Source organism: Chanodichthys erythropterus, chromosome 1 (assembly GCF_024489055.1).
Source record: "Chanodichthys erythropterus isolate Z2021 chromosome 1, ASM2448905v1, whole genome shotgun sequence".
Taxonomy (NCBI): Eukaryota; Metazoa; Chordata; class Actinopteri; order Cypriniformes; family Xenocyprididae; genus Chanodichthys; species Chanodichthys erythropterus.
The window spans coordinates 23,878,519-23,893,580 of NC_090221.1; the positions used below are offsets into that span (position 1 = coordinate 23,878,519).

The window sequence follows — 15,062 nt, forward strand, 5'->3', positions numbered from 1 at the left end:
ACTCCTTACAGAGTTAAGACCCAGAACCGTGTATCTGTTGTGTCTCAGCTTCGCAAGCCGGGACTCAGAACAATATCTGTTATGTCTCACCCGATGGGCATCAGAGGGGACACACAGAGTGTGGCCCACCCTTCTCTCCCCTGTGGAACTCATTTGCATAAAGCACAAAGTTGGAAGTCTTTACAGTGTCTTTAAAGTTTACCAATGCATTTCTCACTTTCCAAACCACCACCAGAATACCTTTGGCAATATTCTAAACAAATAGAGACTAAACATGATGGAAAAAGATTGAACTGTCATTCAATTGTACATTAACAGCTGTATTTGTATCAGATGTTGCACTACAAATGGCTGTCACTGAGAATACTTATTTCTGTGAATAAGTGTGAAATGGATGTGTAGTTTGCTTCAGTTCTAAGGTTTTCAAACATAGTTTTGAATGGATTTGGATGGATCTTTGTGATCTCTCTTTGTTTCACCCATTTCTGCTAAGGTCCCAAGGAATTTTTATGGCAGTTTCTGGCCAACTTTAGGAAGTAGTGTTTAGATGGGTGAAGGGCAGTAACTGCCTGTGGACCAATGAGAAGCCTTGTCCTTCCCAGCCTTGGTACAAGAGGTCTTCTTCTTACCCTCTAAGAGAGGTCTGGATGTTGTCCTTCCATCTTTATCTGATGGTGTTGGACAGTTTGTTTGTGTTAGGCCACCAAGATCCAATCAAAATGTAGCAAACCTTTGTCCACTGTTACGGAGAGAGAGGCCCGGCCATAAACTGGGCCCTAGAATGTGCTGTTCACTACAATGCGGAGTTGACGACAGAGGGCACCAGAGATAAAGTTGCCGGCGGACCCCGAGTCGATGAGCGCGACCACTGTAAGTGAAACATTGGTGGCAGTAAGATTGACGGCAGTAGTGAGTGGTTTCATCTTATGAGTAGCAGGAATAATGGCACTCACCAGGGGTCGCGGCGGTCGTGTGGGGCATGCAGCAATCACATGCCCCGGTTCACCACAATAGAGGCAGAGACGAAGGGTGAGGCGACGGCGGCGTTCTTCATAGGATAGGCGAGAGTTTTCAACCTCCATGGATTCGTGAGCTGGTTCTGGGGTGCTGACGGGTTTGGATCGGCAGAGCGGCACGGTGGAGAAGAACTGGTCCTGGTGCTCTTGGAGGCACGCCTGCATGCGAGTGGCGCAGCGGATGGAGAGCTGGATGAACTTTTCTAGGCCGATGTTGTCCTCGCATGCAGCGAGTTGCAGCCGCACCCGAGGTTCCAATCCTTGCCGGTAGTTCATTATCAGGGCTTGTTCGTTCCATCCACTGAGGGCTGCAAGCGTTCTGAACTGCAAAGCATACTCATAAACTGACAGGGAGCCTTGTCTCAAATTATAGAGTTTCTCACCAGCTGAAGAGTCTGTGATGGGTTTTCCGAACACCTCCCGGAAGTGGGAAACAAACGACGAGTAGGATTGGGTTACAGCGCCCTGCTGGGACCAGATGGAATCGGCCCATTTTAATGCTTTGCCGCTGAGCTGAGAGATAATGAACGCTATTTTGGCGGTGTCACTCGGGTACAGGTGCGGCTGCATCTCCAGGACCAGTGTGCATTGCAGCAGGAATCCGCTGCAATCCTCCGCCGATCCTGAGTAGGGCGCCGGCTTGGCCATGGGACTGGCGTACGGCGGCAGTGAAGGAGGTATGTTGACGTGCTCAGTGGGGCTAGCTGGTGCTGGTGCAGGTGATGATGGAGGAACTGGAGATGGTGGCGACGGATGAATGGTGAGTGTGCGCCGAAGCGCGTCCACCAAATCCTGAAAGGGGTCGGGTTGGCTCATCCTGGGTCAACGGTGTTGGTCTGGTCTTCTGTTACAGTAGACGGACAGCAGACACAGGTATTACTTTTCACAGTCTTTATTTTGACCACAGGAGAGCAGGGAGAATGAAACAGGTGAGATAACTTGCAATGGAATGACTTAGAATGGATGATACTGGGAATAGTTACTGTCCTTATCTTTGTAGGGAGTGAACACTGGAGAACTGGAGATTGCTGGAGCACTTGGAAGCAGATGGGAAACACACTCACGAGGCAGACGAGGAACACACTGGGAATCGACACAATGGAGACAGGTAGGTATTCGAAGAGGAGTCCTTGAGGTAAGCATAGACTTGTGAGGGTATGCAAACGAGACCGGACGTGGAGTGCTGGGAGTGTGAGTGTTTTGTAGTGCTGCTGATGAGGGGAGTGATGAGGTGCAGGTGGCGGTGATCAGTATTCTGGAGATGGTGTGCGCTGTGATTGGGTGACGTTGGAACCTGACGTGTCTGTGACAGGTATTTACACTCATTGCTTTTCCACCATGTCAGTGGATCACCATCCACTGTAATGCCGCTTGCTGCCAGGTAGGATGCCACCTCCTCTTTGATGATGTCAGCAGGAGTCTTGCTGTCCATGTCTTTGCTGGCAAAGGTCTCTCCAAAAAGCTCTGCAATCGCCGACTTCTTTTGTGGAGGAGATGTGTCCAAGTTTGCTCCTGTTGGCTCTGCAGCTTGACCCTGCAGAAAAAAATTAGTTGATTAATTAAACCTATTATTTATTTTCATGTTTCATAGACATGAAAATGTGGCAATAACATTTAATAAAAGCCATACTGAAAATAAAAAATGTATTTAGATTTAAATTTATAATTTTTAAAGAATATTATTTTTCTTTACCTCATCACAGTCTTCAGTGCCCAGACTGCTCACAATCTCAGTGGTGAGGTCACTGTATGTCCTCTGGCGTAGGGCAGGGTCCATGAGAGACAGGGACTTGAACCTCGGATCCAGGGCAGTAGATCTGTGAAGGTAGTCCTGTAGAGTAGGGGGTGAAGTGTATCTGGGCTTCAGGTCCTCTCTAATGGCAGTCTTGACATCTCAAGTGATGGTGCTGTCTTCCACACTTGGAGCCATGGATTGTAGAATCCTTGTTTTCAGCGGCAGGATCATTGACACGGATGGTGAAGTTTCAGTGCTCAGCAGAGATGTAACAATTTTGAGGGGTTTAAGCACCTGGAGGACCTCCTCTGCCACTCTCACATCATCATCAGACAGGGTGATGATGTCTTTGACATTTTTCTTTCTGACAGTATATAGCTGCCTGCTGCTCCAGATAACGCTCCAACATATCCACCTTGTTGGGACATGATGTATGAGCTTATGAGTAGGCAGCTTTAGCATTTCTTGCTTTGTCTTAAGCACATGAGCAGCTGTTGTGCTTCGGTGGAAGTAGGAAACCACCTTCCTGATCCTCCCAAGGAGGCGGTCCATCCTATTGACTGAGATTCCCTTCTGTGATGCCAAATTCACTGCATGTGCAAAGCACCCTATCTGTGGGCCCAGTCCTGCCTCATTCACTGCATTTATTTGATTTTTGGCATTATCAGTTGTGACTGGGATATTAGTACTGGGCCTCTTTATCTTCCATTCCTCCACTGCTTGTGTCAGTACCTGCGCAAGATGAGTGCCTGTGTGACTCTCGTAGAGCGGGCGTGTCTGCAGCACCGGACTTCTCATCTCCCAGTCTGCTGTGATGAAGTGAGCGGTTATCGTCACATAGCTCTCCGTTCCCCTGGACGTCCACCCGTCTGTCGTGAGCGCAACAGAGGATGCTCGGGATAGTTCATCCACAACTTTTTTCTTCTCCTGCTCATAAAGATCTGGCACAATCTTTTCGCTGAAGTGGGTGCGCGACGGGATGTTGTAACGTGGCTCAAGCACTTTCAGCATGTGTTTAAAGCCCTCGTTTTGCACAACCAAATATGGCCTCATGTCTGCACCTATAAACACACCGATAGCGTTTGTGATGGCTTTAGCCCGGTCTGATTGTGCAACAAGGGGCTGCTTAAATGCCGCGGTGATAAGCGGTTATTGAGCAGCCTTCGTTTTCACTCCTGTCAGTGAAACACCGGTGTGATGTCGCTTTAAATGCGTGGCCATGCTTGATGTGTTTCCACTGTCATATGGCTTTCTTGTGCCACAGTGCCTACACACCGTCACGGTTTTATCCACTAACCTCTTTCCTTCATCATTATATTTGACAGGGAAGCCAAAATGCTCCCATACAGGGGATTTAAATGACACGGGGCATTCAAGCTCCTCCGTTCCTCCACTCGCCATGACCACGCTTGTGTGTGGACTGAATATGCGCACAACTTTTTTTTTTCATAAATCAATCCGCGGATCACGTGCCGAACCGAAGATATTGATCTGAACGGATCACGGATCAATGATGATCCGTTGCACCACTACTTCCCTCTAAACCTGTAAGACCTTTGTTCATCTTCGGAATACAAATTAAAGTGGTGGTTGATTATGAATTAACTTTTTTAACTTTAGTTAGTATGTAATGTTGCTGTTAGAGCATAAACAACATCTGCAAAGTTACAAAGCTCAACACTTACAGAAAAATACAATAAAATATGGGAATATACTACAAAATATAATGTAATATATTACATAATACATTTCCATGTATAGGAAACTAGTACTTATATTTTTCTATGTACTGCAATATTTATATTGACCATGTATGTCTATATATTGATATATATAAAATATTTAGAAATGAAGACAAAAATAGAATATTACATTACATGTAATATTCATAAAGTTTTATCCTTTACTGTGTACATATATTGCACATACATGTTCCCATATACATGTTCCCAGTACAAACATATATTCACACATTCACGGAATGGGTTACAGCAGATTTCTAGTTCCCAGGATGCTTTGCTTTTAAATGTTAAAGGAGAGTAAATGTTAAAATTAAGTGTTATTTCATGTGTTGTTTTTATTTAATATTAATATAGGGGAGATCTGTTAGTGTTTAATGTTCTATTATTTTTTAATTTAAAAAGGTTCTTGGTATTCCAGACCTGCCAACATGTACGCATTTTGCGTACCAGGTACGCATTTCGACCTCAAAGTACGCTGGTACGATTTGTCATTCTATACTACGCAAAAACCCGGTGACTCCTCTGTGCACACCTAGTACTCAAATCCAGCAAAAGAGTTCGACCAATCTGAGCGCTGGGTTCATTTCCCTAAATAGCAAGAGGGGATGATTGACAAATGCGTACAGCCTATCAATAAAAAGAGACTGCAAATCGACAGCAATACAAAATCCTGTTCGATCCCTCCTTCCACTCCCGCCGTCTGTGACTGAATTCTCAAGCGAGGACAATACAGCAGTCATGGTACTTTTGACAACTTAAGATAAACGAGTATAAAATGTACAAGTAATGTTGAACAACAAATCTAAATAAAATTGAAATCGCTGATTATGAAAATGTTGTGATGTGTGACTGACTGAAAACGCGAGTCTGGAGAAACAGGCGTTTATTTATTTATTCTCAGTGTTGAGAAACATATAGCCTACATGTGTTGCGTTATTGTGTTAATACTAACTAAAGTAACGAATTATGTTACATAGCCTACTTATTTTGTATGAAAACTAGCACATTAGTTACTTATGCATTTAACATGACCATTGTCTCAATGCTGCACGAGCCCTCTCTCATAAACAAACGCGTGCGCGCACAGAGAGGTAAAATGAAAATTGCTGTGTTTGGTTTAAAATTTGTTCTTGCTTGTGTTATTTTTTTTTGTCAGAGAAGATTTTTAACTATCCACCCGTGTTTTTAAAGGTGCCCTAGATTCAAAAATTGAATTTATCTTGGCATAGTTGAATAACAAAAGTTCAGTACATGGAAAAGACATACAGTGAGTCTCAAACCCCATTGTTTCCTCCTTCTTATATAAATCTCATTTGTTTAAACGACCTCCGAAGAACAGGCGAATCTCAACATAACACCGACTGTTATGTAACAGTCGGGGTGTACGCCCCAATATTTGCATAATGCCAGCCCATGATGTTCCCAACATTATGAAAGGCATTAGACAAAGGCAGCCAGTTAACGTCTGGAGCTGCACACAGCCGAATCATCAGACTAGGTAAGCAAGCAAGAACAACAGCGAAAAATGGCAGATGGAGCAATAATAACTGACATAATCCATGATAGCATGATATTTTTACTGATATTTGTAAATTGTCTTTCTAAATGTTTTGTTAGCATGTTGCTAATGTACTGTTAAATGTGGTTAAAGTTGCCATTGTTTCTTACTGTATTCACAGAGACAAGAGCCATCGCTATTTTCATTTTTAAACACTTGCAGTGTGTATAATTCATAAACACAACTTCATTCTTTATAAATCTCTCCAACAGTGTAGCATTAGCCGTTAGCCACGGAGGACAGCCTCAAATTCACTCAGAATAAAACTTTAACATCCAAATAAATACTTTACTCACATAATTCGAAGCATGCATACAGCGTGCATGACGAACATCTTGTAAAGATCCATTTGAGAGTTATATTAGCTGTGTGAACTTTGTAAATGCCCTGTAATATAGTCGACAGATCATGTGGCAGGGAGCTCGCGATTTAAGGGGGCGGTGCTGAGTGTAAATCAGTGCATTGTTAATGATGCCCCAAATAGGAAGTTAAAAAAATTAATTAAAAAAAATCTATGGGTTATTTTGAGCTGAAACTTCACATACACATTCAGGAGACACCTTAGATTTATATTACATCTTGTGAAAAAGCATTCTTGTGCACCTTTAAGATTCCGTAAATGACGGATGCTTTAGTTATCACAACCCTTCGCTATATGACTAACTTCTTGATATTCTTGAATACTTGATGAGTTTGCTCTTATTGGTCCTTTCTATTCATTGTCAACTGTTTTCTATAAATATGTTTGTATTGTCTAACCTTTATTCAGCGAATGTTTGTCTTGTTTATAATTCAAAGACAGCACACTACAAATAGAAACCCTTTTTTTTTCTGTGTGATTTAGTATCATATTTGGATATTGGAATAATAAATTAAGTATTTTAAATGAATTGCATGTAAACTCAATGTTTACTATTTTCTAAGGGTTTCTTAATTGTAGACTAGTTTTCATTACAAAACCTGTATGAACGACTCAACTGTCAGGTTAGTTGTATGTAAATATAGCCTTCTTGAAATTGCAAACAAAAATGTTTTCCTGTGCTTTATGTATTGTATTATCAAAAATATAAAAAAATTACAGTTACACCACCAATCCAGTTATGCTGCTTCCTTTTGATACTATGTTTGTGATGCATTAAAATGCACCTTATTATGGTTTTGGAACACAACCATTGTCTTTCTCTCATTTATTTTCATTTTTGCTTTCACTCATTCTATTCTCTGTCCCCTCCATATGGCCAGGATGAGTATAAGCCTGATAAAGATCTGTCAGAGGTGGACCTGAAAAATGCAGTACGGGTTCACCATGCTCTTGCTACTAGGGCCTGTGACTACAGCAAGAGACAAAACGTCCTCAAACTCAAGACCTCTGACTGGAGGGTCTTCCTACTGCAGGCCCCGTAAGCATCACACTTCTTTAACTGCTCTTTTTGTTGCTTTTACTGCAGTTTGTTAGTTAACACTGTCAGTGTACTAGCATGGGCATTTGTCAGATTGCTTTTATTCTTTGTGTCAATTTAATTGTTTGACTTTCCCTTTAAATGCATGTGTGTAGGAGTGAAGAGGAGATGATGTCATGGATTTTCAGGATTAATCTAGTTGCGGCTCTTTTCTCTGCTCCTGCTTTTCCTGCCGCCATCGGCTCCATGAAGAAATTCTGCAGACCGCTGCTGCCATCATCCACCACTAGGCTCAATCAGGTGCACAAATACAACTGTAAAAAACTACAGACTAATTAATTTTATTATGTAGTGGAATAATTTTGTAATTTGATTATTAATAAATAATTTGGCTATTTAACATTAGTGTTAAAGGGTCATGAACCCCCCCTGTTTTACCCTGGTCGTTCACACCTCTGAGTTTCAAAAAGTCTGTGAAAATGGGCATGTAAAGCTCTGGAAAAGTGGGAGTGTAGAGGGGGGAAGAGGGGAGAGAACAACCAATGAAGCACAGACATACAACACACTCATTATACAGGAATAATGTATATTAATATATGAGCACGAAGAGAATGACAACAAACTCCCAAGCACAAGGGAGAAATGTGAAAGAATATTTAATAGGGCTAATAATAAGCTACTTTGATTACATTTATGAGTCTATTAGAATAATCATGTTGTCGCATTCAGATAGGCTACACCACTGTATCAGTGTCCAGTTTGCACATATAATTCATTTAAAGAAGACTTGATGAAATATGTGTGCATAACTACACCGTGCTGGTTGATGTTATGTGCTGGAGAATGTGTGAAATAAAAACTTTAAACACGGATACTTTATTCTGTATGAGCTACGTGCCACGTGGCTAGTGTTATTAAACTCATCGCGGAGCTCGCGCTGAAGCCAAGCATATGCGCGCTCCCCCTATATATCATAAAAACAATTGCATTTTCCATGTGTTCATATTCAAACTCCAGTTCTGACCGCATCGCGAGCAAAATACAAACAACACACGTGCTGTGCTGAGGGAAACAGCCTACGGCTTGCGTATTTGAATGCAGCTAGAGCAGGCAGAGGAGAATGAGCCACACTTTTGGGACATTTGAATTCTCCACTGTAATGCGATCTCACGCAAACATATTTTCCATTTGTGCTGGTAGATTACAGCAAAACAATCCACATGCACACAAACCTCTGCTCTGGTCACGTCGCAGGAAAACACATTGTGTTGTAGCACTGAGGAAACGAACACCAATGATATGTCTCTGAATGACAACAGACCGAGGCGAGAGAAGCGACACTTCCTCATGCATAATATTGCAATTATATTCGTATGCATACTACAGTGCAGTGATTGGATTGAATGAGCTTTATGTCATGAATATATATGTCGAGAATCTACGTCAGCATGTTCGAAAGTACACGATGACGTCAGATTTTGTGACGTTGCTCCGACTCAGCTTTTCAAACAGGAAGACAGAAATCGTTCTGAAAAATGCAAAAATAACTTTTTCATTTATGAATAACATTAATGAGTACCTTTAATGTTTTCAATTATGTGCAGCCTATACATATCTGTTTACATCTCAAAAAAAGTGTTTTGGGGTTTCATGACCCTTTAACGTATTGCTTGAATACTGTATCCCATGATGCAGTGGGGCCAAATTGACTTTCTATTTCCAGTTTGAAAGATGTACTGGAATCAGTTTTGTTTATTTTTTATTTACTCAGTGATGGGACTTACTACTGCCAATACATACACAACATGCTGCTGTGAGCAAGCAAGACATGCTGCTGCTGTACAAAATTACACATAAATGCACTAACAGAGCAGGTGACATGATATTTAAACAATAAAAGCCAAGTGTACTGTACGTCAGAAAATCCCCCATCACGCAGGAGGCAAGATGACGATTCAGCCCTCACCCCCCAGTAGATCGACCGTCAAAACATATGTACTGCTGCTGCTCCAAATAGCCATAGAAACCGTGTGTATGCTAGCTATGTGTGCCTGACCCTTTAGTTTTGAGCATGAGAAATGGGGCATATGCTTGGCCTTTGCGGACTAGATCTGCCTACGTTATTCCCTCAAGCAGATCTAACCATTAGACATGTGGGCTGCCATGAGGTGCATACAAGACACATGAAGCATCTCCAGTGTAGCCCTATGTGTACTAGTGTACCTCCTTTTTTAAGGGTTGTCCCTAGTGACTTGCCAATGTGATGTTAGCTACATATGTGCCTACATACCAGTGTATGCGTGCCACTAAACTAAGTAGTTTGGGCCATAAGGCTTGGCTCTAGTGGCCTATTAGACTATGTGTGCCAGGGATACCACACCGAATGGCTTAGCTCTAGTGAACATTATGACTATGTGTGCCTAGGCTACCATGCCGAATGGCTTAACTCTAGTGGCCTATGACTATGTGTGCCTGAGCCAAAATGCTCAAACATATCCAATTACAACGCGCATTATGTGTGGCTTTAACAAATGGTAACACGTTGCAGAATAATAGAGATGAGAAAAGAAACCCCTCACAACCACCTGAGCAAATAGTTTATCATTATTTGATAATTGTCATTTTATTTTTGAGAGAATTATGTATATGCATTGTTTTTGAAAAAAACAACAAAAAAAAACAAAAAAACAATCACTTGAAATAAGGCCTCAAAACACATACTAACTATTTTTACACAAGACTTTTGGGAACTGTATTTTAGTCTAGAGCAGTGGTTTTCAACCTGTGGGCCGCGAACCACTAGGTGTCCTCAGTGATCCTCCAGGTAGGCCACGAGATAACTTAAAATTAATACAAATATTTTAATATAATTTATTAATTTAATTATTAATACGTTACATTAAAAAAAGCTAAATTATATTAGTTAAAAAATACATTTAAAACAAGGCACCTTCTCTCTCATACGTATTCTGTGATTGTTTTGGTTCATCTCAGGCTGTTTCACATCATGCTGCTGTGAAATACTGACTGAACGGTAGCTCAAAATGCAAACTCTCTCAGTTGGAAAAAGAAAACGTCTCGGTTACGTATGTAACCCTTGTTCCCTGAAGGAGGGAATGGAGACGTACGTCAGTAGAGACCAAAGAATTGGGATATCGCTAAAGAGCCCTATCAGCTTCGAGTGAACTAAAACAGGCCAATGGAATTGGCGTGCAATATTTGCATAATGCGCACCACCTCCGACAGGTGTATATAAATAGGAAGCAGATGCAATCGCACTCTGTTTTTCGATGAGGAGACAACCTAGTCTGCACTGCAGCGAGGGTACAGAAACTGTAGTGACGGGACGTACGTCTCTGGCCTGGCATCAGACACTCTGCACTTTGCGAGCCGAAGGGGGAGGCGGAGGAACTCGACAGGGTTCGCCAAGCGGGTAACTCGACTGGAGTAAAAGGATGCACGTATCCGGCCCAGGGGGCGGGAGTGGCATTGCAAGCTGACAGTTAGAGCAGGTTCAACGCGTCTACCAGCTAGTGGAAGCGAGTACACGGGAAGATACCGGCTCTACATGAAGGCTATAGAATCTAGCGAACGTGTTAGGTGTCACCCAGCCCGCAGCTCTACAGATATCTGTTAGCGAGGCGCCGTGTGTCAGCGCCCAGGAAGAGGCCACTCCTGTGGTGGAGTGGGCTCTCAACCCGAGCGGGCAAGGCACACCCTGGGATTCATACGCCAGGGCGATGGCATCCACTATCCAGTGGGCCATCCTCTGCTTGGAGACAGCCTTTTCCTTCTGCTGGCCTCTGTAAGAGCGCGGACGGGACAGAGCAAAGCTAGGGTTGGGTCTGCCTCCCTCGAAGGCAGCGCTTGCAGGTTCACTACATGATGTCTGAAGGGAGTGGTAGGAACCTTGGGCACGTATCCGGGCCGGGGTCTCAGGATAACGTGAGAGTCACCGGGCCCGAATTCCAGGCATGATTTGTCAACCGAAAATGCGTGCAGGTCTCTTACCCTCTTCACTGAGGCCAATGCAACCAGGAGGATGGTCTTAAGGGACAGTACTTTTAACTCAACTGATTGCAAAGGTTTGAAGGGATGACCCCGGAGAGATGTAAGTACCAGGGTGAGATCCCAAGAGGGTATGGAGGAAGGGCGAGGCAGATTTAGTCTCCTCGCCCCCCTCAGGAACCTGATGTTCAGATCGTGCTTCCCCAAGGACTTGCCATCAACTGCATGGTGATGTGTGGCGATAGCGGCAACATACACCTTGAGGGTGGAGGGAGACAGCCTTCGCTCCAGGCCCTCTTACAGGAAGGAAAGCACAGATCTGACCGAGCATGTCCGAGCACCATTCAATGAGCAGGTTCCACTTCAATGCATAGAGGCTCCTCGTGGAAGGAGCTCTAGTGGAAGTGATAGTGTCTACGACCGCTTGCGGGAGATCACTCAGAACCTCAGCATCCCGTCCAGGGACCACACGTGGAGGTTCCACAGGTCGGGACGTGGGTGCCACAGGGTGCTTCATCTCTGACTCAGGAGGTCCTTCCTCAGAGGAATGGGCCAGGGAGGGGCTGTCGTGGCAGTCTCAGGGGAGGCGAACAGATCTATCTGGGCCTCGCCGAAGTGCTGCCAGATCAGCTGGACCGCCTGGGGATGGAGTCTCCATTCGCCCGCAAGTGGTGGCTGCTGTGAGTGCTTGTCGGCTGCACAGTTGAGCACACCTGGGACATGAATGGCACGAAGCGACCTCAGATGCTTCTGACTCTGTAGCAAGAGATGGCGGGCGAGTTGCGACATGCGACGGGAGTACGTGGCCCCCCACCCGGTGGCAGAGGCATCTGTGTGGACCACAGCATGCCTGAACACTTGTTCGAGGTGAACTCCAGTCCGCAGGAACTAAGGGTCTGACCACTTGGTGAGAGTGTGACGGCAGCTCGGTGTAACAGGGACATGGAGCATACCACGCTGCCAAGCCCATCTCGGGACCCGGCCGCGGAGCCAGTGTTGAAGTGGCCTCATATGGAGCAATCCGAGCTGCATGACCGTGGCTGCAGATTCCATATGCCCCAGGAGCCTCTGAAAGTGTGCTTGAGCGTACCCAGGCAGTTCAACACCGACTGGACGCACTCCTCAGTGAGGCGCACTGTCTGGGCGACCGAGTCCAGTTCCATACCGAGATAAGAGATCCTCTGCCTGGGGGCGAGTTTGCTCTTGTCCAAGTTGACCCGAAGACCCAACCAGATGAGGTGAGCTAACACCATGTCCCTGTGTTCGCACAACTGCTCTCGCAAGCTGGCCATGATGAGCCAGTCGTCAAGGTAGTTGAGGATGCGAACGCTCTGTTCCTTGAGTGGAACAATGACTGCCTCCACAACCTTCGTGAAGACGAGGGGCGACAGGGCCAGCCCGAAGGGCGACCCTCGAACGCAAACCGTAGAAAGGGTCTGTGGTGAGGCAGAATCAAGACATGAAAGTACACGTCCTTCAGGTCGATCGCTGCAAACCAATTTGTGCAGGGACCGGTTCAGGACACGCAGATCCAGAATTGGCCATAGCCCACCGCCCTTTTTGGGTACAAAGAAGTAGGGGCTGTAAAACCCTGACTTCATATCGGCTGGAGGGACCGGCTCGATTGCATCCTTCGCCAGGAGAACAGCAATCTCCACCCGGAGAACAGGTGCGTAATCCAGTGACACCTGAGTGTAGTTGACACCCCTGAAGACCGGGGATGCCGGGCTGAATCGCATAGCCAAGTCTGATAGTACGAATGAGCCAGCGGGACGGACTGGGGAGCGCTATCCAGGCTTCCAGACACCGAGCCAGCGGGACCAAAGGCACCACACACGGGGCGCAGCCTGCACCATCACACTGGAACCTGCTGGTGAAGTGAGAGGGGGCTGAGGGGGCGGACCACCGGGGCAAGACTTGCTTAATGGCCTCAGCCTGCTTCTGTGCAGTGGAGAAGTGTTGGGCGAAGCTCTCCACCTCGTCGCCAAAGAGGCCGACCTGAGACGGGGGAGTCCAAGAACCGATGCTTATCGGTCTCCCTCATGCTAGGGTAAGCCAGAGGTGGCGCTGCTGGACTACAAAGGTAGACATCGCATGACCAACAGAACGTGCTGTCACCTTAGTCGCCTGGAGGGCTAAGTCGGTGGCAACGCGCAGCTCCCCAAGCAACTGTTGGTCAAGACCTCCCTGGGGCATCTCCATCAACGCTTTTGCCTGATATACTTGCAAAATGGCCATGGCATGCAGGGCGGAGGCAGCTTGTCCACAGGCTCTATAAGCTTTCTCTGTCAATCCTGATGAATTTACAGGCCCGGGATGGGAGACGCGGTTCACCGAGCCAGCCAGTGGCCGTTGGACACAGACCGCTCGACTGGGGGAATCCGCGTGTATCACTTAGCCTCTCCGCTATCCAGGGATGTGAAGGCAGACGAGGGTCCAGGTCTCGCACAGATGCTATACGGCATCTACCAGGACTTGGTCACCTCATCGTGCACTTACGGGAAGAAAGGCATCGAGGCGAGGCGCTGGATTTGACCAGCGCGGGCCGCCCCGAGGTACCAATTGTCAAGCCGGGAAGGACCGGGACACGGTGGAGGGTTCCACACGAGCCTCGGGCAATGCTACAGTCCTGGAGGGAGGCAGCGCAGCCGAGTCTTCATCTCCCGAGGACTCATGCTCACCTTCCGATGCTGTGATCGACATCACCAAAGGAAAACGGTTGGCTGCTCCGTAGAGGGATCTGCGCGATCTAAAGGCAGCACCAGGGGCTGCATTGCTGGAGAGGGGACAGGGGCCTGCGGAGCAACGCCCGGCGGGGAAGCCCTGACCATTAATTCTCAGATCACCCTGCCTATACGCTGACGAACCACCTTCCTGGCCGGAGCCAGAGAAAACGGCCACATAGGGGATAGGGGAGGGGACCCCCGCTCCCTGAGAACCAAGGAACGAGAGTCTCAATCTCAGCACTGTGATAGTCATGTTCCCGCGTTGAGAACATGAACTATCTACAAACGCTGCTTCAGCATGCTGAACGCCCAAGAACGTGATGCAGCGATTGTGCCCATAAGCGGGGGACCAGGGAACGACCGCACCCAATAATGCACAGACAAAATGACATCTTGATAAAGACAAAGGGTTCATTTGTGAAGCTGTTTTAGAAGGGGAAGAACCAGCTCTCTTGTGCTGAAGCACACAGGGAGTGTCACGATGTGTTCGGGTACACCACTCCCCGAACACAACAGAGGAACCGGCCCAAATCGCAACAGACAACTGCAGTAATATGGACTGATTTGCTGTGATAACAGCAGTTGAGAGCTCAATGCTCAGGCTCCTCAGGAAGCTTGAAACCTAGCTGTTGTGCCGTCACACCAACACAAAGTGCTGAACCTCTTCAAAGGCTTTGTTTCAGTACACTGAAGTCTTGATAGCTGAAGAACACCAACCGGTTGGCTCCGAAGCGAAAGACAGAGTGCGATTTTATCTGCTTCCTATTTATATACACCTGTCGAAGGCGTTGTGTGCATTATGCAAATATCGCATGCCAATTCCATTGGCCTGTTTTAATTCACTCGAAGCTGATAGGGCTCTCTAATGATATCCCAA

At 46.0% G+C, this 15,062-nt stretch overlaps 1 protein-coding gene across 3 annotated transcripts in view; it reads left to right on the forward strand.

Moving 5' to 3' along the window:
• psd2 (pleckstrin and Sec7 domain containing 2) overlaps positions 1-15,062 on the forward strand; it is a 355,353-nt gene that overhangs the window by 303,929 nt on the left and 36,362 nt on the right. For all 3 annotated transcript variants that reach the window (XM_067390730.1, XM_067390744.1, XM_067390737.1), the window contains 2 exons: positions 7,294-7,451; positions 7,607-7,751. In XM_067390730.1, the coding sequence (XP_067246831.1) occupies positions 7,294-7,451; positions 7,607-7,751 (303 nt within the window). The remainder of the gene's footprint in view (positions 1-7,293; positions 7,452-7,606; positions 7,752-15,062) is intronic.